Source organism: Monodon monoceros, unplaced genomic scaffold (genome assembly GCF_005190385.1).
Source record: "Monodon monoceros isolate NGI ecotype Baffin Bay Population unplaced genomic scaffold, NGI_Narwhal_1 Super_Scaffold_11, whole genome shotgun sequence".
NCBI lineage: Eukaryota > Metazoa > Chordata > Mammalia > Artiodactyla > Monodontidae > Monodon > Monodon monoceros.
Window position 1 is genome coordinate 65,400,163 of NW_021703767.1, and position 27,687 is coordinate 65,427,849.

Sequence of the window (27,687 nt, forward strand, 5' to 3'; positions counted from 1 at the left end):
GTAATGATTTTCCTTTATTTGGGGAGTATTATCATCTGTGTGATGTTGTCAACGCGCCACCTTATTCTGCTGTTACATCAGGTTTTCCTAACAGAAGAGAAAAGAAACCACCTCTAGCTGGTTTAAGCAAAAGAACTTTTTAGAAGGATATGAGGGCATCTCCGAGTAGTTGGAAGGGTAGAAAGCAGAGCAGTTTCAGGAATATCAACAAGGGTTTGGATAGTTTCTGGAGTGCTGCTGTGTGCAGTTCCAGAGACAGCCAGGCTCTGTCTCTCAGCCCAAAATTCCCAAGAGAAAAAAATTTAATGGGCTCCTTTGGGTCAGTTCTGAAGAGGATAGTTCCCTACCCTTTACCCCTGTACTGACTATGAACAAGAGCAACAGAGATACATTAAAAAAAATCTTCTCATGCATCTAAAGATGCCTTCACTTAACGTAATCCTACTGCATCCCGAGGTAAGATGTGGGTGAAGCAAAGGGGTACAATTACAAATCACTCATTTAATATTTATCAGATACTTCTTGAGCATTTACTGTGCACAGCGGTGGGAGATAAGAAAATGTTTACAACAGGCTCCCTAGCATGAAGGAGCTCTCTAGGTGAGATGATAAAGTAAAAATAATATGAGAGGCTTCATAGGCAGAAGGTAATTAAGGTGATATGAGGCCTTAATCATAAGGCCAATTATTCATAAAGACGATGTGGATCTGAAGTTTAGAGGGAGAAGAAATTTCTATCTGGTGCAGATGGAAACTTCCTGGAGGTAAAAACTGAGTTACACTTTGAGGGATGGTTAAATGAAGTGGTCCTTGGAGTTCTCAGAATTCATTCTCTTTACCTGTGGTAACAGTTTATGTCATATATAATATAATAAAATGTAATATATGTAGCAAGGGCAGTACCTGGTGAGCCTAGCAGGGAAAGGGAACCTTCTGCCGCCTGGGAGAAAATTCATAATGGGGGGAGAAGCTACTGGGTTCTATGAGCAGAAATCAGCAAAAGGTCTGAGGGTAGAACAGTGGTGGTTCCAGGCTCACTGTGCTGACCACACTGAAATTTTCCCTTGATGCCTCTACTGTGGTGGCAAATGCACATCCTGGGGAGGAGTCAGCTAAATGTGAAAGAGTGGTCTGAGTGAGCCACGTGACACCTTTTGGCTTAGTGTTGCTCTGAGACCCTTCAAAAAGGCAGACCACAGAGCAGGGAGAGTACTTTCATAGTGGTAAAGGAAGGTAAGCCCCAGGGGCTTGGAGCAGCGGGAGAGTGGGAGGGTGACTTGTCTGAGGAGCTGAGATGGAATAGCAGCAAAAGTGTGGGCGGGGCCTAGGGTCCGTGGACTTGTTGAGCGACCAGATGGCAAAGGGAACCTTACAAATGAAGCTTAGTTACCCAAATGAGAAGCCAGGTATGGAGTTCGCAAAATTTGCCTGTTAACATAACCTCATCTGTATCTGTAAGGTAGTGGGGGGACATTTCAGTTGTATATAAATGATTTCAGTAATAACTGCCCAACACTCCCACCCTCCAATTCAAAGTTCTTCTCATCGCAGAATGATTCTGGGGTCATCTTAAGCATTTAGATTTTCCACATGTACACTAGACAGACTGGACAGCCATTTCCTTGGGCTTTCAGGCCTTGGGACTTTATCCCGGTGCCCACTTCCACCTGTATGGGATAGGCAGCAACCTGCGGCCAGAGCCAAGAGTCAGAGGATCTGAATTCTTTATTGGACAACCTATGTGCCAGCCATGATAGGTACTGGGGATAGAGAGATGAATATAAACGGTCTCTGACCTCAAAGTTAGTCTACTGAGACACATAGCAAATAGGAAATCGTGATGCAACGTAGTAAACGTTATGTTGGGAACTGAATCTAATCCTGGCTCCCAGACACCAGAGATCCTCCTGGCGCCGTGACTGACTCAGCTAGTCACTCTTAATCAGTTAACTTCCTGGGCCTTATCTATAGAATTCCAGCTATCAAATTCCTGAACTCTACTGTATCCTACTGAAGAGTGTAACGATTTGTAATTACACCTAGAAAGGAATGAAGGATGGGTAGGGATTGGCAAAGAGAACATGTGACTGTATTTAGTTGCTAGCAAAGATTAAGTGAAATTACACAAACCAGTTTGAGAATATTTTAAATGCGTGCATTTTAATAAAAACTATACTTTGAAGCACGTGTTAGTGGAGACTGTAGTGACGGGAAATTATTGCTGGACTATCAAGCAAACGCCTGGTAGAAATTCCAGAAATTGTCCTGCCTTTCGAGAAACAGTAGGCATACGAACTAAGGGGAGTAAAACCCATCTTGTGAAGCCCAGGGCCGATTTCTTTAAAAAGTGTTCTGGAAATCTCGGGGTAACTGGCACCAAGACCCCTCTTCAACGCCTCGGTCCTTTCCGAAAACAAGAATGGACCCCGCCCAGCCCGGTAGTCCGTGACAGGGTAAGTTGGGCTTGTATTTGCGCAAATTGCCTTCCCCTTTCCGTACTCCACTTGTAGTGAACACTGCACTTTCTTCACCTACATGGGGTTTCTGCCGTTTTAAATACGCTAACCTACTTCAGCTTGCGAACACGTCTCGCCGCCTGCAAACTGCCCAACTCTCCCATTTTCTGGGCGTAGGAAGAGCAGGCACATGACGCCAAAAGCGGGGCCAGAGAGCGTTGAGCGTGTCTACTCTCCGCCACCTCACTTCCGGCGGGGCGACCCCGCACCGCAGAGGTCCTTCCCGCCTCCAACCGGAAGTGTGTTCGGATCCGGCTCCGCCTTTGTTCCTCTTTTGGCCTTTGCCCTCGTTGGGGCGGGACTTCCTGTCTCGTGTGTCCAAGGGCTTCCAAAGGGAGGCCCGGCTCTGAGGGCAAGTCTGTCAGGCAGTGTGGCAGCGGGTACGGCCGCGAATTAGCTCGGGCGTAGTGTACGGGTACTCGTACACTCCTTCTTGCAGTTATCCTCGCTCTTCTCCCACGGCGCCTCCGGGAGGCCTTGGCGCCCTGAGCGCCCAAGCGAGTGTCTGTCGGCAGGTTCGTAGAGGGCCATGGAGGTGCCGCCGCCGGCGCCACGGAGCTTCCTCTGCAGGGCGCTGAGTCCTTTCCCTCGGGTCTTTGCTGCCGAAGCTGTGGCCGCCGATCCCAAGGCTCTTGTGAAAGACCAGAAGCTGCCTTCCTACGTCCCAGAACCCCCAAACCCGGAATCCGGATGGGACCGCCTCCGAGAGCTGTTTGTCAAAGAGTAAAAGTACCTACTGTCTGTGGGGAGGGGTTCGAAGGAGGTGACCTGCTGCCTGGGTCATCTAGGGCGAAGGACCCCAGAGTGGTGGGATTTATCTTTGTAGGATTTGGGGGTTTAATATTTGTATTCCAAGTTTGTATCCTACCATTGCCGTTTGGTAGTTCTATTGGTTGACAGGCCGGTTTTCAGATGGTAAGGGTGAGACTAACTGAAAGTCAGAGCTTTTAGGGGTTTTAGGGACTATAGTCTTAGTGTAATCCCCCGATTTTACAGATGAGAAGAATTGAACCAAGCTACTTAGTGATCCTAGAACCAACATCTGCAGGACTCCACTCCAGTATTCTTTTTCATGTTTCACTTGATCCCAGATTTTCATGAACAGCAGCCCTCCTCCTCGCCATAAAAGTGGAGGTTGGAGAGATAACAGAGAGTTGTAAAGTTTTTATTCTGCCAAATAAGGAATATATTAAAAAATAGTAGCAACTGTTGTCTTATCAGTTTATAAAAGAAATTAGCTGGATTCACAAATAAAGATGTTTCACAATAAAGAATAAAATAAGCCTTTAAACTAACTTTAATGGAAACCTCAGGATAATTAGTTAATTTCATCATGTTTTAAAATTCATCCCTTACTGGTGAAGAGTTAGTCCTCTTATGAAGTACTTTACCATATACTACACTGTGTTATCAAGTGGATAAATTAAATTTAAGTTTTAGTATGTTGTTGAGATAGGGCAGGGGAGCTGGTGGAATTGTATTTAATTACTTTATTTAGTTTCATCATCTCATTTTAAAGATACCGAGGCCGCCCTTCTCATTGGTCGTTCCAAAATTTGAGATATCTGTGAACGATCCTGTGTAGTACACAACAGAAAAGTTATTTTGATCAGCTTTATAAACAACAGAATGATGAGCTGAAAGAAATTTGGAAGATAATTCAGTGTGACTTTCATTCTCCCTTCCATGTCATGGATGAGGAAACCTAGGTTCAGAGCGATTGTGTTCTGGCTGCAGGTCACTTAGCAGTGGATGACAGAACCAGAACCACAACCCCATTGCTGTTACTTATAGTCCAGGTCCTTTCCACCACTATGCCTTGTTTGTTCACCGTTCATTAGCTCTTAGGGCCAATCATGTAACTTCTTAGAGCCTCTGTCTATAAAATGAAGAAAAATGTCACCTATGTCATGGCATTTTTCAGAGGATGAGAAAGAGGAAAGCATACTGCATTTCCTGGCTTGTTAAATCTTAAGCTCTTTTACATTTACTCTTTTCTGAATTCTGCCAGTTTTTATGTAGATGTTGTTTTTGGTCCTTATTCATTATAAAAGATAAAGTATAAAGTTCAGCTTATAGCAGTTTTTCCTCTTGATATAGGAATTAGTTTCCTAAGAGATTTTATTTAGGTTTCTCTCTTGTATATGCAGGAACTATAAAAACTTACTGATTCTGATTTCAGAAATGTAGTGGTTGTTATTGGCAGTTAGAATTAAACACTTGTACAGCCTCTGAAGAAAGCAAGTTAGTAATGTAAAAAATTAACATTTAGTAGTTTACTTATGTAGGAGGGCCATTATTTATAGTAACTGAACACTTACAAACTTAGCTATTTCTTAGAGCAATTTCCAGAGGACATCTTGGAAGCTCCAGTACGGGTTCTGGTTTCTTATGCTTTTGAGAGTAATAGATTGGATTAAATGGTAGTTTTTCCTTGTTATTTTAGGTTTGTCTGTGTTGCCCACTGCATGGTGAGCTTTCTTATTCAATGGTCTTTAATAGTAGAGGCCCACCTGAGCATGACATAAAAATTAAATATTCAGAAAGATAAAGTTTTGATTTTTTTTTTTTTACATCTAGGAATTCATTCTGGCATATGTTGTCCTAAAATCTCATAAGCTCGTGTAATTTCCAAAAGTTATCTAAAAATTCAGAAAGGGAAATATTGATCTGTACATCCAGTTCACAAATTCTTTCTGTTTACAGGGGTATGGTAGAGCTGTAATAGTCATCAAATAAAATAACCTTAAAAAACAACCTTTTTATTGGAGTATAGTATGCACCTAGAAAAATGTACATAAGTATACCACTCAGTGACTTTTCACAAAGCAAACATAGCTGTGTATGCAGCCCCAAGACTGTTAACAGCATCCCAGAATCTCCCTCTGGTGCCCCTTCCCTGTCACTGCCTTCCCAAGAATAACCACTAGCTTAATTTCTGAAAGCATAGATTAGTTTTGGCTGAGATTTGAGCTACTTGTAATATAATCACTTAATTCATCAGAAGATTTAACTGGTTCTGCCCATCATGAAAAGTGTAGCCCTTTTAGCATTTGAGATAATTCTGATCATACTGTCTTTTGGAGAGCAGTATGCATAAACTAATCCCAAACAACACTGTCTTTTTGATGTTTTAGTGAACAGCAGAGAACGTCAAAAGAACTTCAGGATATTTACAAGGCGGCAATTTCAGCAGGCGTCATTGGCTGGGCATATGGGGGGATACCAGCTTTTATTCATGCTAAACAGCACTATATTGAGCAGAGCCAAGCAGAAATTTACCACAACCAGCTTGATGCAGTGGTATGTACTGGTGTTCTAATAGTATTTGGGGGCATGCCAATTTAGCTGTTCCTTTTACACTTAGTCATCTAGTTAGGTGGTAGGGTTGGGAAGGTTTAGGAAACAAAGTCTGTACTTGACAACAATGCAAGTACTAATGCTAAAGTGCATACACGAGCCTCGTCAGACCACTTTTCTTATCTTCAGAATTGATCACCACTTATGGCTCTACTTTCTGAAATATATTTCTACACCCGTGCTAAATCGTCATGGCTCAGCTGTAGCATATTTATCCTATTCAAAAAGCCTCCTGCAGTACACTAGCTCACACTAAAACAATAATTAACACTTGGAGCTTTATAGTTTGTAGAGTGCTAACTCATTTGTTATATCTTAGCTCTGTACATCAATTCTACTGTATTAGTGAGAAAGTTACAGCTCAGAAATTTTTGTTTTTTGAAGCTTTTTTTTAAAAATTGTGTCAGACTTAAAAGTTGCAAAAGTAGTACCAGTGTCCCACAGTATCCAAGGGGGATTGGGATCCAAGGACTCCTGCAGATACCAAAACCCGAAAATGCTCAAGTCTTTTGTATAAAAAGGCACAGTACCATAGACCCCCCATATCCATGATTCCACATCCTCAGGTTCCAAATCTGAGGATACAGAGGGCTGACTGTACAAAGAATTCCTGTATACCTTTCAATCAGATTCTCCAAATGTTAAAATTTTACGACATTTGCTTTCTTATTCTCTCTCTGTATAAGGCATACTATTATTTTTTTGTGAACTGCTTGGGAGTAAGTTATAGACACATGAGTGCTTCAGCATGCATTTCCTAAAAACAAAGACGTTTTCTTACATAACCACAATATTATTATGCAGAGCAAGACATTAACACTTACAGAGTACTGTTATCTTACCTATGGACTTTATGTAAATTTTGCTAGTTGTCCCACTAATATAATTTATTTTAAAAGTAAACAATTCAGGGGCTTCCCTAGTGGCGCAGTGGTTGAGAGTCCACCTGCCGATGCAGGGGACACGGGTTCATGCCCCGGTCCGGGAGGATCCCACGTGCCGCGGAGCGGATGGGCCCGTGAGCCATGGCCGCTGAGCCTGCGCGTCTGGAGCCTGTGCTCCACAACGGGAGAGGCCACAACAGTGAGAGGCCCATGTACCGCAAAAAAAAAAAAAAAAAAAAAGGAAACAATTCATTTAAAAAATTTTTTTCTGGTCCGGGATCTAATACTGGATCAGGTGTTGCATTTGCCTGTCATGCCTCTCTAGTCAGTCTCCTTTAATCTGGAACAATTTTTCTGTTGTTCTTTGACTTTCGTGACTTTGATATTTTTTAAGACTATGGTCCATTTATTTTATAGAATGTCCCTCAACTTGGATGTTTGATGTTTTCTTGTGATTAGATTTCACTTATGTGTTTTCACAGGAATACCCTAGAACTGATGTTGTATTCCTCAGTAGGTAAGGATAAGGAGCACAAGATATCTATTTGTCCCTCAACTGGTGATGCTTACTTTAGTCACTTAGTTAAGATGGTCCCTGCCAGGTTTATCCACTGTAAAATTACTATTTTTTTCTCTTTGTAATTAATAAGTGTCTTATGAATACTTTTTAGCTACTTTGAGACTATGCCAATGTCCTATTTTTCATCAAATTTCTACCCTCTAGTTTTAGTATTCAATGCTGATTCTTGCCTAAAGCAGTTATTACTGTGGTGGTTGCCAAATGGCCATTTTCTAATTCCATCATTCCATTTATATTTATTGGTTAGTATTCTACTGTAAGGAAGAGCTTTCACTTTCCCTCTATTTATTTATTTGTCCATTTATCTATTTATAATTTATTTATTCAATGTGGACTCATGGATTCTTATTTTATTCTGTAGTTTTTATAATCCATTATTATCATCATTTATTTTGATACTCAAATTGGCCTGGATTTGGACAATTGGAGCCCCTTAAAGCTAGCTACTGTGTCCTTTTGATATGTCCCCATTACTCTTTTTTTTTTTTGGCTGCATTGGGTCTTCGTTGCTGCATGGGGGCTTTCTCTCGTTGCGGTGAACAGAGCCTACTCTTCATTGCGGTGCGCAGGCTTCTCATTGCAGTGGCTTCTCTTGTTGCAGAGCACAGGCTCTAGGGCACGCAGGCTTCAGTAGTTGTGTTACACAGGCTCAGTAGTTGTGGCTTGCAGACTCTAGAGCACAGGCTCAGTAGTTGTGGCGCACGGGCTTAGTCGCTCCGCAGCATGTGAGATCTTTGCGGACCAGGGCTCGAACCTGTGTCTCTCCTGCATTGGCAGGCAGATTCTTAACCACTGCGCCACAAGGGAAGACCCCCATTACTCCTTGAGCACGCCTTTACTTTCTAAAAGGCACAGCAAGGTGTTTCTGGTCCATCTTTTACTTTTTAAGCACCAGCCCTGGCATAAGCCCATTTCACCAAAGACCTATAGTTTCTTTTAAAATGGTATTTAAAAACCAAGTTCTAGTGCTAGGTATGCTCACTGCTACTGAGGTATCGTGGCTTCTAGGCTCTAGGCAGATAGAGTTAGGAAATGTGTATGTGTATGTGAGTGTGTGTGACTTATATACACATTCATGCACATTTCTGTATCTGTTTCTGTATTTATCTACCCATTTATTAAAAGCCATGAGTTCTCACTGATACCTTTCAGAGAGGTTTTGACTTGCCCAATATCATATAGTAGTTAAGACTACACTTAGGGTTTCTGTCACATTCTTTAAAAATCTTGGCTTTACCCTCACAGTATTATGCCAGACTTGCTTCATTGTGGTCTAGTGAAAATGAGTTGTGGAAACAGACAAGCTGACTTCCAGTTCTGACTTTATTCCTTATTGGCTGAGAAAAACTTCCTCTCTATGTTTTGGTTAAAACTAAAACACCTGCTTGAAGAAAATGTTGTAAAGATTAAGTGAGGTAATATGTTAACAATGTTTACATAGAAGGTGGTCAGTAAAGATTGTTTTTTTTCTTCCTTTCCTGCACATCTGTATAACTTTAATCCTTACCCTTTACAGTATGCTCTGTGCTGCTTCTTTATTTTGTGTTTTTCTTTTCCCCACAATTTCTTGAAAGAAAGTATGTCTAATACTGATTTTATGTCTGTCATAGTGTTTGTCATATAGATTCTTAGTTGCTACTTAATTGATGGATTACTTGTGTGACACTTCATCTCTTAGTTCCTTTTACGCCTCCTGATAGAATACGATGCACATGGCATTTTCACTTAAGTTTCAGTACTTAAAGAATGATATTTCTAGACATTTTCCTATTGTTTCTATGTGTTCAGGTGTCCCTACTTAATGCCTAGCTGACATTCCTCCACCACATTTTTAAAATAGGGAAAGTGTCAGGGTGTCTCAGAACCTCACAGCCTTTTTATTAACTTTAGCAATCTGCACATCGTGCTGCCACACGAGGCTTCATCCGGTACGGCTGGCGCTGGAGTTGGAGAACAGCCATGTTTGTGACTATATTCAAGTAAGTTCTCTGAATTGTGATGAACGGTCTTGGGTATTCTTTTAGGAGCACATTTTTTGAGCAGTGGAATTATAAAGTTTGAACGCCCATATAAAAGTGATTCATGATACCTTTTTCTTAAGAACTTTTATCTATTTACCTAAAAGATTGGTTCAGTTGTACTTTTGTATGCATGGATGAAGGTCTGCCAACTAATATCAAAATAGATAGAGGTTTGCTAAGTCAGAGGAACTCTGCAGAACTCTTCTTTACGTTCTGTTGCTTATTGGCGTATTAGCAATCTGAAACACACTGAAGGAGCCTAGACTAGCACCAGGGATTGACATAGTAGGCTCTTCTAAACTAATATATATCACTTTAGTGAAAGTTACAGTCAAGAAGGTAAATGAGATATGCTTTAAATGATGTTTTCCTCCTCCTCCCTTCTTCTCAGTACAGTGAACACTGGTCTAAATGTGTACCGAAATAAAAATGCCCTAAGCCATTTTGTCATTGCAGGAGGTAAGACATTTTTGTTTTGTTTACATTTTTCAATCTCAAATATGGTTTAGGAAATATGTAAGGACTTACAAGTCATGGCTACTGAATTCTTTGGTTGGCTTCTCATCACATCTCATTCAACATTCACGCAAAATGTATGGAAAACGTTGTGCTTGGTCCTTGGTGTACTTGTTGAACAAAACAGATAAGGTCTTTGCCTTCATTGAGTTTTATCATCTAATGTGGATGGGAAAAAAACACGTTGCTATGATAGAAAGTAACAAATAGGTGGGGCAGTGGGATCTAATGTGGACAGGGTGATCGAGAAGACCTTTCTTCTTTTTTTTTTTTTAAAACATCTTTATTGGAGTATAATTGCTTTACAATGGTGTGTTAGTTTCTGCTGTATAACAAAGTAAATCAGCTATACATATACGTACATCCCAATATCTCCTCCCTCTTGCCTCTCCCTCCCACCCTCCCTATCCCATCCCTCTAGGTGGACGCAAAGTACCAAGCTCATCTCCCTGTGCTATGCGGCTGCTTCCCACTAGCTATCTGTTTTACATTTGGTAGTGTATATATGTCCATGCCACTCTCTCACTTCGTCCCAGCTTACCCTTCCCCCTCCCCGTGTCCTCAAGTCCATTCTCTATGTCTTTATTCCTGTTCTGCCCCTAGGTTCTTCAGAACCTTTTTTTTTAGATTCCATATATATGTGTTAGCATATGGTATTTGTTTTTCTCTTTCTGACATACTTTACTCTGTATGACAGTTTCTAGGTCCATCCACCTCACAAAAAATAACTCAATTTCGTTTCTTTTTATGGCTGAGTAATATTCCATTGTATATATTTGCCACATCTTCTTTATCCATTCATCTGTTGATGGACACTTAGGTTGCTTCCATGTCCTGGCTATTGTAAATAGAGCTGCAGTGAACATTGTGGTACATGACTCTTTTTGAATTATGGTTTTCTCAGGGTATATGCCCAGTGGTGGGATTGCTGGGTCGTATGGTAGTTCTATTTTTAGTTTTTTAAGGAACCTCCATACTGTTCTCCATAGTGGCTGTATCAATTTACATTCCCACCAACAGTGCAAGAGGGTTCCCTTTTCTCCACACCCTCTCCAGCATTTATTGTTTGTAGATTTTTTGATGATGGCCATTCTGACTGGTGTGAGGTGATAACCTCATTATAGTTTTGATTTGCATTTCTCTAATGATTAGTGATGTTGAGCATTCTTTCATGTGTTTGTTGGCAGTCTGTATATCTTCTTTGGAGAGATGTCTATTTAGGTCTCTGCCCATTTTTGGATTGGGTTGTTTGTTTTTTTCATATTGAGCTGCATGAGCTGTTTATATATTTTGGAGATTAATCCTTAGTCCGTTGATTCATTTGCAAATATTTTCTCCCATTCTGAGGGTTGTCTTTTCGTCTTGTTTTTGGTTTCCTTTGCTGTGCAAAAACTTTTAAGTTTCATTAGGTCCTATTTGTTTATTTTTGTTTTTATTTCCATTTCTCTAGGAGGTGGGTCAAAAAGGATCTTGCTGTGATTTATGTCATGGAGTGTTCTGCCTATGTTTTCCCCAAAGAATTTTATAGTGTCTGGCCTTACATGTAGGGCTTTAATCCATTTTGAGTTTATTTTTGTGTATGGTGTTAGGGAGTGTTCTAATTTCATTCTTTTACATGTAGGTGTCCAGTTTTCCCAGCACCGCTTATTGAAGAGGCTGTCTTTTCTCCATTGTATATTCTTACCTCCTTTATCAAAGATAAGGTGACCATATGTGTGTGAGTTTATCTCTGGGCTTTCTGTCCTGTTCCATTGATCTATATTTCTGTTTTTGTTCCAGTACCATACTGGAGAAGACCTTTCTAAGGAGGTGACATTTAAGCTGATACCTGAAGAATGGAAAGGAGCAAGGCTTGCAACAAAGTAGCCTAGGCAGGGAGAACGTCAAGGGTGAGGGCTTTAAGGTTTCTCAAATGCAGGATAATATGACTGGAACATAGTGAATAAGGGAAAGAATGGCTTGAGATGAGATTGGTAAGGTGAAGTAGAAAGGAGCCAGAATATTCATGGTAAGAGATTGGATTTTATTTTAAAGCTCTCTGCCTCTGGTAGATAATGCCCTCTTTAAAATGAATGTTTAAAAAGAAAAAAAAAGTATTGAACATTTTCATTACATTTCCAGTACAAATCCAGTACATTACCAGAAATGTAAATGAAGTTAACTGCGTATACATGCAAACACTAATTCATGGACATTCTCTCACATACAAAAACATACACATACTGCACATAACAGTTTTTTACTTTTTATTTGGAAATAACTTCAAGCTTATGGAAAGTTGCAAAAATAAAATACAAGGAACACCATGAGCAATACCCTTTAGTACTGATATTTGTTATTGTTAACATTTTTTTTTTTACTCCACCCCCACCCAGCTGCACAGCTTGCAGGATCTTAGTTCCCCGATCAGGGAATGAACTTGGACCCTCAGTAGTGAAAGCACAAAGTCCTAACCACTGGACCGCCAGGGTATTCCCAGTTATTATTAACATTTTAGCCCATTTGCTTTATCACTTATGCTCTCTTTTATTTTGGGTGCACTCTCTCTTTCTCTGTGTATACACACACAGGCAAATGCACATATACGTAATTTGAGCTTAATGTTTTAATGAAAACATTTAAAAATAGAAAACTAGAAATAGACATTAATAGCATTGTAGCAGCTAGAACTTGCCTGGTTTTAACTTGTGAACATTTTTACATGGATATTCTGTAGGCATAAGTGCCTGTATCCGAACCAAACTCTTGTCTTTCTGCCCCTACTTGCAGATTTACTCCTGTTATATGTTCTCTGTCATCTGTTAAATTCCAAAATTGGAAATCAGTTAATGATGTGGTTCTGCCCTTTATTTCCCCTTTCCAGACTTCTAGGTCTATCAATCTTTTTTTTAATAAAAAATTTATTTATTTAATTTTGGCTGCGTTGGGTCTTCGTTGCTGTGCGCGGGCTTTCTCTAGTTGCAGTGAGCGGGCTTCATTGCGGTGGCTTCTCTTGTTGAGGAGCATGGATTCTAGGTGTGTGGGAGTCAGTAGTTGTGGCACGCGGACTCAACAGTTGTGGCTTGCGGGCTCTAGAGCGCAGGCTCAGTAGTTGTGGCACACGGGCTTAGTTGCTCCGTGGCATGTGAGATCTTCCCGGACCAGGGATTGAACCTGTGTCCCCTGCATTGGCAGGCTGATTCTTAACCACTGTGCCACCAGGGAAGCCCTAGTTCCATCAGTCTTATTCCTTAAATATATATGGACTCTCTCACCTCCTCTTTGTTCCCACTGCTACTATAGGTCTTCCCTGTTTCTAATCTTGGTTTGCTTCACCTCTACTGTTATCTGACTTTTTTGAAATATGAATAAGATTTTAATACTTCTCTGCTTCAGATTCTTCCATAGTTTCCCATCACTCTAATGTCGATTCTTGACCTGACCTCCATGCACCACTCTTGCCCAAAACTTATAATCTACTTGGATTTCTCAAACCCAGCATATTCTTGCTTTACAAGAATGCTTGCTTGAATCCACCTTCCAACTCCCACAACTAATTTCATTCAGCTCTATACTTAACCTGTCTTTCAAGTTTCACTTCATCTGTCAGCTTCAGCTTCCCTAGAGGGTTCTCCTAGCTCACATTTTCCTATCCTTAGGTACCTTTCCCCTGTGTTCTCATAGTTCACTGTAAACAGTTTTATCAAAGCATTTATAACACTGTGTTGTAGCTGTTTACTTGTTTTGCTTCCCTACTAGACGACTTACTTGAATTCAGAGAAAGTGTTAGCCTTTTATTTCACAATTGTTTAACATATAGCAGGGTAGAATAAAGGTTTCTTGATTGAATGTAAATATTAGTAAAATAAAAATAGAAAAATATATCTGATACAATATATATTTTTATCTCAAACCAGCAACCAACATTAAAATTAATGGTATAACACTAATTTATCCTGAAGTCAGACTCAGGTAAGGATGTCTTCCCTCACCACTATTATTTGGCATTGGTCTGGACATTCATAAAAGTATATTCAGCATCTAGAATGCCTTAGTAAGGAGCTTGGCAAATCCTCTCCCTCAAAAGTAATAATAAAACTGGACAAAATTATCAAAAGCAACCATTTAAAGATTCTGAGAATTGACCAGAGGCACACAACAAATTGAGAAGCATTTATTCAAGAATTTCTACTGAATCTCAGTGAGAACAGTGGGAGTAGTCTGTAGTGTTTCAGCTTGGGGCTGCTTCCACCTCCTAATGCCCAGCTGCATGATGTTGAAGTTCCACAAGGGCAGGGCAGGCTGGGAGGAACAATACTTCTGCTGTTTGAGGTGACTGACTTGATATGGAGCAGAGCACAGAAAATTCCATGCCTAAGGGTGTTGCTGAAAACAATAGCAAACAGTTAGGGAAGGACAGTATCACACAGCTAACCTGAGGCTTTGATGTTGTTTGGGGCAAGCAATAGACTGGCAGATGAGGCAGAATCTTACCAGGGATGTCCAGGGAACAAGAAAGCCAAAGCAGACTTCAGTAAGATCTTACTAATCCCCAGAACTCCAGAAAGTTACCTGTATGTGTAAGCACACTCAGGAGAGACTGGTAAGGGCCCTAGCAAGCTACTTATCTTTGGTTAATTGTGAGGCCTCATGAACATAGAAAGTAAAAGCCAGAAAGGATTTATAAACTGCCTAAACTTTGAGTGCATTCTTCAAGCCACAGACAGATCCACTGACAAAAGGTAGCAGCTGGGCTTCCCTGGTGGCACAGTGGTTGAGAGTCCGCCTGCTGATGCAGGGGACATGGGTTCGTGCCCCGGTCTGGGAAGATCCCACATGCCGTGGAGCGGCTGGGCCCATGAGCCATGGCCGCTGAGCCTGTGCGTCCGGAGCCTGTGCTCCGCAACAGGAGAGGCCACAGCAGTGAGAGGCCCGAGTACTGCAAAAAAAAAAAAAAAAAAAAAAAAGTAGCAGCCTTACTGGCTTAAGATGTGTAATCACAACCTCTGACAAATCATTGACTGACTACCAAGCTAGTATGATTCTTAGGAAGCCAGGCATAAAAATAAAAACTGAGCAGAGACTTCTGTGGCTGCACTCTACAAAAACAACAACAGCAAAAAACAAAGACTCCATAGAATTGGTACAGGCAAATCACTACATAAGCAAAGAACCACAGCCATGCCCCTGGTAGGGAGATGTTCCAACTCCAGTGTTGCTATAATTTATTACCTAAAATGCCTGATTTTCAAAAACAGCAAAAGTGTCACACGATATACAAAAACAGGAGACTTAAAAAAAAGCAGTCACTGAGTATGTCTCTGACAGAGGCCATCTATTGGACATAGCAAACAAAAGACTTCAAGCCATTTTAAAAGAAATAAAAGTGTGATGACAATTACTCACCATATAGAAAATATCAATAAAGATAGAAATTATTCAAAAAAGAATCAAACGAATATTCTAGAGTTGATAAATACAATAATGGAAATTAAAAATTCACTGGAGAGGAGGCGCTCAACAGCCGATTTGAGAGAGCATAAGAGAATCAGTGATCTTGAAGATAGATCAATATAGATTATCTTTTATCAAGGACAGAATTTTTAAAGATGAAGACAAATGAACAGAGCCTCAGAGATCTATGGGACACAGTCAAGAATACTAACACATGGATAATGGAGAGGAAAGAAAGAAAAGGGAAGGAAAAGTATTTTAGGAAATTATGGCCACAGACTCCCCAAATTTGATGAAAAACATTATACACACAAGAATCTCAACAAACTCCAAGAAGAATAAATGAACAGATTCACACTTAGACACATAATAGTTACACTGTTGAAAGATAGAGAAAAATCATGAAAGCAACAAGATAAAAACAACTCATACTGGAATACCCAATAAAATTAACAGCTGACTTCTCATCAGAACAGTGGAAGCCAGAAGGCAGTAGAATTACTGAGTGCTGAAAGGAATAAACTGTCAATTAGTAATTCTATATCTAGCAAACCATCCTACAAAATTGAAGGCAAAAGACGTTGGCAGATGAACAAAGAGAGAATTCATTGCTAGCAGACCCGCCTTACAAAAACATTAAAGGAAGTTCTTCAGGCTTAAAGGAGGTGATATCAGATGGTAACTTGATTCTACATGAAGAGCATTGATAAAGATAATTATATAAGTAATTCTTGAAGGCAGTATAAATATTTTCTTCTCTTAACTGATCTAAAAAAGTTACATAATAATAAAATTGAAGTGTTGGGCATACAACATTTAAAGCTATATATTATAGCATAAAAGAGGGGGAAGGAATGGACTTATTTTGGAGCAATGAAATGACACCAAATAGTTACTTGGCTCCACAGGAAGAAATGAAAATTACTAGAGATGGTAAATACATAGGTTAATATGAAAGAGTTTGTGAATCTATTGTTTCCACTTTCTTTTCTTAACTGTTTTTACCCTTAACGTCATTAAAATACATATGGTTGTGTAAAATAATAATAATAACATTGTATTGTTGTTTTTAAACATATATGCGTAACGTAAATGACAATAATAGCACAAAGAAGGGAGAGGAGTGGAGCTGTATTAGAACAATGTTTCTGCATTTTACTGGAATTAGTACTGATCTGAAGTAGACTGTGATAAGATGCATAGTATAATCCCTAAAGCAAATAATAAAATAGTAACTTTAAAAAATAGTAACAAGGTCAAAAAGGAATTAGATAATATAGAAAACAAATAGTAAAATGGCAGATCTAAATCTAACCATATCAGTAAAAACATTAAAACATTAAACATTCCAATCAGTAGGGATTGTCCAACTGTATTTTAAAAAGGATCCAACTATATGCTGTCTGCAAGAGACATATTTTAGGTTTAAAGGAACAAATTAGTTGAACATAAAAAGATAGACAAAGATATACTGTACAAACAGTAAGAAAAAGAGCTTGAGTGACTATACTAGTATCAGGCAAAATAGACTTTAAGACAAAAGTCCTAGAAGACAAAGAAGGACATTTTATAATGTTAAAAGGGACAATCCACCAAGAAGATACAACATTTAGAAACATACGCATCTAACAACAGAGCTCCAAAATAACATGAAGCAAACACTTTGACTTGAGAGGAGAAATAGACAACTCAGTCAGCTGCTGGAGACTTTTACAGTAGCTGGAGACTTTAATACTCCACTTTTAATAATGGATAGAACAACTAGAGGGAAAATCAACAAGGATATAGAAGACGTGAACACTTATCTATCTACATGACACAGTAACATCTCTAGAACGCTCTACCCAGCAATAGCAGAATTTTCATTCTTTTCAAGTGCACCGGGGACATTCTCTAAGCTAGACCATATGCAAGGCTATAAAACAAGTCTCAATAAATTTAAAAGGATTGAAATCTCACAAAGTATGTTCTCTGTCCTCAATGGAATTAAACTAAAAAGAAATTGGGGGAAAATCACAAATATTTGGAAATTAAATAACACATTCATAAGTAAACCATAAACCAAAGAGTAATCAGAAGGTAAATTTAAAATATTTTGAGCTGAATGAAAATTAAAGCACATTATATTAAAATTTATCAGGTGCAGGGACTTCCTTGGTGGTCCAGTGGTTAAGACTCCACACATCCAATGCAGGGGGTGCAGGTTCGATCCCTGGTCAGGGAACTAAGATCTCGCATGCCGCAGTGTGGGAAAAAAAAAAAAAAATTATGAGGTGTAGTCAAATTAAAATAAGAAAGATCTCATATGAATAAGCTTCCACCTTTAAAAACTAGAAAATGAAGAGCAAAATAAACCTAAAGTAAACAGGCAGAAGGAAATAATAGAATTAGAATGACACTCAATGGAATCAAGAGAAAAATCAATGAAACCAGAAGTTGGTTCTTTGAAAAGAGCAACAAAATAGACAATCCTTTAGCAAGACTGACCACGGGGTGGGGGGTGGGGGTGATACAAATTACCAAAATTTGCTCAAGAAGAAATAGAAAATCCCTATAGCCCTATAACAAATTGATAAACTAAATATTTAATTAAAATCTTTTCACAACGAAAAGTCCAGGGCCAGATGGCTTCCCTGGCTATTAATATTACCCTAATACCAAAGCCAAATGAAGTAGACAACTAAACTACAGATCACTATCCCTCAAGAGTGTGTACACAATTTTATCCTTAACAAAATATTAGTAACCAAATCCAGCAACGAATAAAGATTATACACCATGACCAAGTGGAACTTATTTAAGGAATTCAAGGTTAGTTTGAAAACGCATTTGACAAAAGTCCAACATTCATGATAAAAACTCTAAAACTAGGATTAAAAGGGACTTTCTTTAACTTGATAAAGATTATCTATGAACAACAGCTAACATATTTAATGGTGAAAGACTGAATGATTTCCTTAAGATTGAGAACAAGACAAGTAGATGAATACATTTGTATTTAGCATTATACTGGAGACTTTAGCCAGTGCATTCAGGCAAGAAAAAGAAATAAAAAACATCCAGATTGAAAAAGACTGTTCACAGAAATATGGTCCTGTGTAACAAAGAGTGTGACTCCATTTTTTATGTTTGGCTTCTAGCAGCTTCTAAACCCCACCACTCGTCCTCCACCACCCCCCTTTTTTAATTTATTTATTTATTTTTGGCTGCGTTGAGTCTTCGTTGCTGCACGCAGGCTTTCTTTGGTTGTGGTAAGCAGGGGCTACTCTTCATTGCAGTGCGTGGGCTTCTCATTGTGGCTTCTCTTTTGCGGAGCATGGGCTCTTGGTGTCTGGGGTCAGTAGTTGTGGCTCACGGGCTCTAGAACGCAGGCTCAGTAGTTGTGGCGCACAGGCTTAGTTGCTCCGAGGCATGTAGGATCTTCTCAGACCAGAGCTCGAACCTGTGTCCCCTGCATTGGCAGGCAGATTCTCAACCACTGCGCCACGAGGGAAACCCCTGACCTCCTTTCTAATAAACAGTTTTTTAGAGCAGTTTAGGTTCACAGCAGAATTGGGCAGAAGATAAAAGATTTGCTATATACTTCCTCCCTGCTGCATACACATAGTCTCTCCGGCTATTAACATCCCACACCAGAGTGGTACATTTGTTACAATTGAAGAACCTAAATTGATCCATTATCACCCAAAGTTCTGTTTACCTTAGGGTTCACACTTAGTGTTTTACATTCTGTGCGTTTGGGGAAATGTATAATGACATATGTCCACCATTATGGTATCATAAAAAGTATTTTCCCCCCTAAAAATCTGTGCTCTGCCTATTGATCCCCATGCTCCACCCTCAACCCCTGGCAACCATTGATCTTTTTAACTATCTCCATAGTTTTGCCTTTTCCAAAATGTTGTATAGTTGGAATCATACAATATGTAGCTTTTTCGGATTGGCTTCTTTTATTTAATAATATGCATTTAAGATTCCTCCATGTCTTTTCATGAGTTGATAGCTCATTTCTATTTAGTGGTTGATAGCTCATTTCTATTTAGCGCTGAATAATGTTCTATTGTCTGGATGTACAACAGTTTATTTTTCCATCACCTGTTGAGGACATCTTGGTTGCTTCCATGTTTTGATGATTATGAACACAGTTGCTATAAACACCTGTGTGCAGGTATTTGTAGACAAAAGTTTTCAACCCTTGTGTCATTGCTGGATGGTATAGTGAGAGTATGTTAGTTTTATAAGAAACTACCAGTCTTACAAAGTAACATTACCATTCTGCATTCCCACCAGGAATGAATGCAAGTTTCTATTGCTTCATATCCTCACCAGCATTTGATGTTGTCAGTGTTCCAGAGTTTGGCTATTCTAATAGGTTTTTAAAAAATATTTTGTTTGGAAAAGAAGCCTAGAAAAAAAGACCAAATTTTTTGCTGTCTCTGGATAATGGAATTAAAGGTGATTTTTGTTCTTGTTAATTTAAAAATTTAGAAAAGACGGGGACTTCCCTGGCGGTCTAGTAGTTAAGACTCCGCACTTCCAATGTAGGGGGCGTGGGTTTTGATCCCTAGTCGGGGAACTATGATCCCACATGCTGCACAGCACAGCCAAAATATTAAAAAAAAAAAAAAAAAAGTTAAGGAATTGGATAACTGGGTATGCTGGATGCTCTAAATGCATAGTCTATAAAATAATAATAGGATATTACAAACAACTTCATATCATCACTTGAAAAATATTTTAAATTTAGAAAAGTTAAAACAATGAATATGTAGTACTTAAATAAGAACTATAAACCTCAAATGTTAATTTTAAAATTGTTACCACCTGAAGTGTCATTCGTTGTGTTGTACGTAGTGAAAGAGGAAAATGAATGGACATCTTGGGTGTACAGTCTTAGTGGGAAGGAAAGAGGACCTATGCCCCGGCCACCAGGTGGCGTTGTAGGCCAACTGCCCACTTGCAGGCCTGCTTGAGAGGTGTAGCGTAGCAGTACAGAAAGGTGAGGCTGGGGGAGGACATGAACTGCAGGCTCTAGTGAAGGTTTCGTTAATTATTTGGGGAAAACTTTCCTAAAAGAAGGAACAAATGAAAGAGGTGGAAGTGAAGAAATAACAGATTTTTAAGGCGAGGTTGGCAAAAATGAAGCATAATGAGAAGAGGCTGGGTCCATAGAACCAACTGAGCAATTCTGTTTGTAAAAGGAACGTTTCTTCATTTGAACCTGCAGAGTGGATGAGAAGCTGGCTGTATTGGCATTTTAGATTCAGGAAATCTAGGTTGTGGTGGTATATTATTGTTGGCTTCAAAAAGCTTACTTGGAGATTTATGTCCTTCTTATGGAGGAACATTTTTAAATGGAACTCTGGTGTTTAAAGATGATTTAATATTGCCCTTTGTTTGTTTCTTTTCAAATAGCTATCACTGGAAGTCTTTTTAGAATAAACTTAGGCCTGCATGGCTTGGTAGCTGGTGGCATAATTGGAGCCTTGCTGGGGTAAGTGTTAACATGGTTTGATTCTAAATTAATATAATTTAATGCCTTCTCTGTTAAAAATTGCAATCATTTCTAAAGAACAAATTTAATACTTATAGCCTATAAAAGGTCTCTAGTCTTGGATTAGCAGTAGCTTTGACTGTCCATTTCTGATTGTACCCCAGTTGTTGATTTTACTTCTAGTTTTCACCGGATAAAAACTGTTTAAATGTCTCTAACACCTGAAACTATTTGAGGTTTGAGCAAAGGTACTTATAGGTAGCAGGAAAAAGGAATAAGAAACAGTTAACAAGCACATTCTATAAAAAATTTGGGGTTAGATTTTGTTTGTATAGTTTAATAAACGTTAAGAATTTTCTTCTCCAACTTTTTACTTTGAAACATTTCAAACCTGTAGAAAACATGAGTGAATTGAACATTGAACACCCATATAACCCTTTACTCAGATTCACCAGTTGTTAACATTTTTCCATTTTTGTTTTCTACCTCTCTGTTTATGTGTGGGATATGTGTATATTTCCTTTTCTATTTTTTTCTTTTGGTTAAACCATTTAAAGTATTTTAGACCTCATAATTCTTCAGCCCTAAATACATCAGCATATATTTCCCAGGATGAAGAACATTCTCCAATGATATCACAGTACAGTTATCACAATAAATAATTTAGCATTGATTGATACTGTTTAAGATAGGGTCCATATTCAAAATTCCTCAGTTATTACAATAATGCCATATATATATAATTTTTTAAAATCCAGGATCTAATTGTTGCATTTCGTTGTTATGTCTCTTTAGATTCCTTTAAGCTAAAACAGTTCCACTGCCTTTTTTCACCCAGAATATTTCTCAATTTTGTTTGATTATCCCCTCATGATTAGATTTAGGTTTAATGTTTTCACCAAGAATACAACATAGGTGAGGTTGTGTCCTTCTCAGTGTATCACATCAAGAGACATATTATGTCACCCATTGTAAGTGATGTTAACTTGGTGTATTAGTTTTCTGTTGCTGTGTAACAAATCACTACAAACTCAGAAGCTTTAAACACCACACATTTATTATATGGGGTTGGTCAAAAAGTTTGTTCAGGTTTTTCCATAACATCTTCCAGAAAAATGCAAACGAACCTTTTGGCCAACCCAATATCACTTTTCTGTAGGTCAGAAGTCTGGGTAGGCTCAGATGGGTTCTCTGCTTAGTATTTCAGAAGGCCAAAATCAAAGTGTTGTCCAGGCAGGTTCTTACCTGGAGGCTCTGTGGGAAGAATGTGTTTCTATAAAATTCAGGTTGTTGACAGAACCCTGTGGCTGTAGGCCTGAAGTCCCCGTTTCCTGGCTGGCTGGCTGTCAGGCACCACCTTGTTCCTAGAGACATCCACATTCCTTCTCACGTGCCCCCTCCATGTTCAAACCAGCAACCAGCATGTTGAATCCTTCTCAGACTTTTAATCTCTCTGACTTCCATTCTGCCACCAACTGGAAAAAACTCTCTCCTTGCAGAGGGTTCACCCAGATAATCTCTTTTTTGATTAACTCAAATTCAACTGATCAGTAACCTTAATTACATCTGTAAAATCCATTTTGCCATGTAACCATTTAATCATGGGCATAATATTTCATAATTTATTCATAGTTGAGAAATTAGGGCAGGAAATTTTGGGGGGCTATTTTAGACTTCTGCCTGCCACATTTGGTATCTACTAAATTTCTCCACTGCAAGGGTATCTTTTTGCCATTGTGCTTAATAAGGAATCTGTGGGGTGAGACTGTGTAAGTAGCCCGTTCTCCAGATGTCTTTCTTCTAGTGGTTTCAATGATCCATTGACGATCCCTAATGTAATCAGTTATTGTAAAAGTTGCAAAATGTTGATGTGCTAGTTCTGTCATTTCTTCTGTTTTTATTAGTTGGCATTTATCTGAATAGAAGAGTTATTTCTCCCTTACCCTCCCTTTTTCTACCCCACTTTGGGGAGGAAACACTGTAACTTTATGGATTCTTTTTTTTTTTTAATTAAAAAACTGTTTTAAAATTCAACATGTTATAATCTATTGCTGATGTTTTTGTTGTATTGTTAATATACCAGCTTGGTTTGAAGGGAAAAATTGCTGAAATTAGCGGCAAAAATATTTTTTTGTTGAGGTAAAAAGAACACATAACGTAAAAATTACCATCTTAACCACTTTAAAGTGTACAGTTCGGTAGTGTTACCTGTATTCACATTGTTGTGCAACAGATCTCTAGAACTTTTTCATCTTGCAAAACTGAAACTCTGTACCCATTAAACACTAATTCTCCCTTCTCCCACCCCACAGCCTCTGGCAACCACCTTTCTACTTTCTGTTTCTGTGATTTTGACTACTCTAGGTGCTTCTTATTAGTGGAATCATACAATATTTTTCCTTTTGTAACTGGCCTGTTTCGCTTAGCATAATGTCCTGAAGGTTTATCCATGTTGCAGCATGTGACAGGATCTTCCTTTTTGGACTGCATAATATTCCATTGTATATACAGTACCACATTTTCTTTATCCATTCATCATCAATGAACATTTCCACCTAGCAAAAATAATTTTTAAAATGTGGTTACAACTTAAGTTGTAACCAGAAGGAATTTAAGTTGTGTCAGAGTCAAAAACTCCTTCTCTTTGAAAACATGAATCAAACCCTCTTCATTACTGTAATAATTATTATCTAAATCAGTTTCTCAATGGGTAACTGTTGGCATTCTGATGAGACAGTTGTGCCAGACTCTTGAATTTTAGGATGTTTTGGCAGCTTCAGCCCCAAAAGCCAGTAGCATCCTTCCCTTAATACCCTTCACATTTCTTGTCCCTTAAGGGGCTCTGGCACCATTCCTGGTATTAATTTCATTTCTGAGAAACCTTCAGTATAAAGCTATTTACTAGAACTTGTCATAAATATATTTTTTCCCGGTTTATTTATCATTCATGATAAAAATCAGAGCCAATTTATAGACCTGTTGTTTTTATACCAGTTAAATTTAGGAAGTTGCAATGATTGTTTTTCCTATTGTTCAGACCAGGAAGGAAATTATCTTAATATTTTTTTATTTGACAAGGACACTTTAATTATCAAATGTTCCTGTACCTGTCAGTGAGCAAGTGGCTCATTTGGTGCTGCTCGCGCCTTAGCAGAGACACTCATGTTTCGCGTGGTTAACAGCTCTTTCTCCTAAGCATTCCCTCTGCCTCCCCCTCAGCACTCCTATAGGAGGCCTGTTGATGGCACTTCAGAAGTACTGTGGTGAGACAGTTCAGGAGAGAAAACAGAAGGATCGAAAAGCACTCCAGGAGCTGAAACTGGAAGAGCGGTAAGGAGCATGTTAAGACCAGGGGGGTGTCTGGCTTTCCTGTCCGTGGACAGTGGTGCCCTCTGAAATAAGTACTCTAAATTGCCGCTCAATTCAAAGAGTTTCTGTTTACTGAGTCCTTCACCTGGCACCTTACCTGGTCTTTTAATCTTTTTAATTAAGGAGAATGGAAAACTGAAAGACACTAATTGAGAATCTTTCCTTAGATACATTTTTTTTTAAGTTAAAATGTTGTAAATCTCATTTGGTTGCATATTTTTTCTTCTCCTATGTTTTTGACTGCCTAGGAAATTACCTAAAGGAAATAAACAGCAATGAGTGAGCTTTATTTAAAAGATGATATCCTTGTTTACACATACATCTATGAACAATACAGAGCATGTTAGGCCTCCACATTCAAAGATTTTACTTCTTGCTGTGGATGCAATAGGCATTAGGTAGATATAGTGGCTGTTCATGGACTAGATGCCACTGAGAAGGATACAGACTGTCACCTGTTTATCTAGTCACTCCTTGGGGTCCAGCAATAGCAGACTTCATGCTAATTCTTTTTAAGATCATCATAATAGGCTGCCATCTAGCACTTTGGCACAAATGATTCTCATGGTTCTGCTTCCTGGCCAGTAAGATGACATCTGCTGCTGCTACTTTGGTGGTTTGGTAGATAAGCAGTCTTCTTTTTCCCATGTTTTTATTTGAAACTTCCATGTGTGCTACACACACACACACACACACACACACACACACGGAAATTCTTAATATCTGTAGATCTGTTATCCAAGGACAGGTGATATAGGAGAAAAAGCATTGATTTTAGAGCCAATGAAACCTTGAAAACAAACCTTAAATCCCAGCTAGATTATTGATTAATTCTGTGACCGTAGATGTTTTCCTTAACTTCAAGCCCTCAGTTTTCTCAGCTGTTCTAAGGGCAGAATCACACCACGGTGTTCAACATATGTTTGTTTTGTTCTGTCTTCTTTCCATAGTAAGAAGGTGAGTGAGATATGCAGCTCTCTAGGTTCTAGGATAAAGTACTTAAAATTCTGAATGCCATCATATAATTTGATATTATGGAGAGCTAAAAGCATGAAAGCATTAGCTTATTTCTAGCCCTTTAGGTGTCCTAAGAGACTTCTTTTTAAAAAAGGAATCTTTGAGAAAGGAGTTGGAAAAGTAAGGAAAATATCTGGTTATTTGAATCTGATATAGGAAGTTATAGAAGAATTAACATTTGGAAAAATATGAACAAATAATAATTGTATTCCAATCAGAAAAAAAGGAAACCAGAAAAAAAAACACTAGAGAAGTTGGTCAGTTATTTAGAGATGGAAAACCTCAAGAATGGGTAAAAACAACAACTGGAATTATAAAAATGAAAGAATATTTTGGCAGAAGGAAATAGTGTCAGAAGTGTATAGGTTATTTATATATTTACATATATATACATATATAATATATATGTGGTATTTCTGAGGACAGTTAATAAATAGTTAAGAACCTTTTATATGTCTGCTTCTTTGCTTGACAATAACTACAGTATAGAGAAATCAACAAAGTGAGAATCTAGAAAATTGACATAGTGAGCAGAAAATACAGAACATTGGCTGTATTTTCCATAGAGCTATGAAAGAAGATATGGTCAAATCTGGTTATGAAGAGTTGAGAAGAAAGTCATAGGTGACCCTGATAATCACTTAAAGGCAGGAAGACACTAATACTTGACTTGGAGAAAGAACTGATCTGTTATTTGGAAATTCGATTTTTTAACTCCTAGTAAATATACGTATGTAGTATTGCCCTATGTGACTTTTCCGTACTGAGATGACCAATGTTATAACCTTTGTGCATGTCCCACAAGGTCTGTCAACAGAGTTTAACAGAGTGGCAGGGTGTTTCACATCCCCTCTGGGCCCCGAGGGCAAGAGGACAGATTGGTTTGAGGCTTACACCTTAGCTCAGCGTGCTTCATTCAGCAACTGCATGTCACCCCTTCGAGAACTCTGGAATATCTTAAGGTTCAGAGCTACTGCTGGCAATGTCCACGTTGGTAATGTGAGACTCCTAGCTGGCTTGTAAGTGGAACAGGTTAGGAGAGAGAAGAAAGTCATTGTATTTGAAGTGCAAGGAGCAATGTTTGCTCACAAGTTGTAAGGGAGTATAAGACAAACACTATCTTTCTAAAAAAAATTCTCTCTAAAAACCAAAGATATAGAGCAGTACTTGATATGTCCTTATTGTTCTTTGATTACAGGAAAGCCAGACTACACTTTACCGAGCTCCTCCCTGAAGAAATTGAAAGTAATTTACAGAAAAATCAATCCAAGGCCGATGCTAAGAAAATTGAAGCACTGCTAAATCTTCCTAGAAACCCTTCGTCAGCAGATAAACAAGACAAAGACTGAACATGCTCTGGACTTAAAACTCATTGGAGAGTTGAAAGCTGTGTTGCTATGTCCATTGAATGCCAGTTAGTTGGGCTGCTGACAGATGTAAGTATGGGCATCTGTAGTGGCAGTGACTTGCTCTTACTTTTTTTTTTTAACCAAGAATTGGGCTACTGTACTCTTACTTTACTCATCCTTAAATTTAAGTACATACTTTTATCTACATTGATTGATCTATATATTTGACATTATATTTATATTGATTGATCAATATAGATTTCTTTTCCCTGGATTATACAATAGTAAATTAAGATTTCCCAAAAGATTAAAGTTGAATTGTACAGGCTGTAAATTTATTCTTGTAGCCCTTTAAAAGAGTACTGTAGGGATCACTAGGAAAGAGAGGAAGGAACCAGGTAAGGCAAATGGTCTGTGAAACCCTTGCACCCTTGAGTCCTAGAAACAGTAAGGACCTAAATGTGTAATCGTGTTTGGTTCTGTCTTAATAAAAATCAAAGATGGTTCCTGTGCCATTTGAAATAATACAAAACTTAACAAAAAGGAAGTAGATAAGCATTATTAAAGAAACAACCGACCTTGTTTCCTATCTCAGTAATGCTGACAAAGTATCTCTGCTATAGTATACAAGAGTTACTCAGAATAGATACACTGTCTCTACACTCCAGGAGCTTGCTGCCTGAGAAGGAGGCTGCCCTGCAGATTATAACTTTTACTCAGTGAGAGGTGAGAATGACTGAATTGAGTGTACTGAGAGGAAAAAACTGCTAGTGCTTTGTTTTGGGGTTAGACCTCTTGGTTCCTACTCTGAAAATACTGTTGTTCACGTGAGCAGGGTTTGTGAAGCAGCCTAGAGTAGGGGCTAAAGCCGTGGGCTCTGGAGGCAGAACAACTGGCTTGGAATCTCAGCCCTGGAGCTTTGCAGCCATGTGACCTGCAGCCAAGCCATTTTACTTTAAGTCTCAAGTTTTCTCATCTGTCAAATGAAACAGTATCTACCTCAGAATGAGTATTAAATGAAACGATGTGTGTAAAACATAGCACAATGCAGTGGCACACAGGGCATTATCTAACAACAGGTATTAGCAGTTAAAAGGATACGCACCAGCACATTTTCACCATGATTTACATATTATTGCCACACTCCC

General features: G+C 38.7%; 1 protein-coding gene across 1 annotated transcript; it reads left to right on the forward strand.

Annotated features, from left to right (window-relative positions):
• The first annotated feature begins 2,851 nt into the window (after positions 1-2,851).
• On the forward strand, positions 2,852-26,608 carry TIMMDC1 (translocase of inner mitochondrial membrane domain containing 1). Its single transcript, XM_029214288.1, has 7 exons — positions 2,852-3,239; positions 5,654-5,819; positions 9,231-9,319; positions 9,753-9,820; positions 20,726-20,804; positions 24,024-24,134; positions 26,389-26,608. The coding sequence occupies exons 1-7, from the start codon at positions 3,046-3,048 to the stop codon at positions 26,537-26,539; spliced, it is 858 nt and encodes a 285-aa protein (XP_029070121.1). The 5' UTR covers positions 2,852-3,045; the 3' UTR covers positions 26,540-26,608.
• Positions 26,609-27,687: the final 1,079 nt, after the last annotated feature.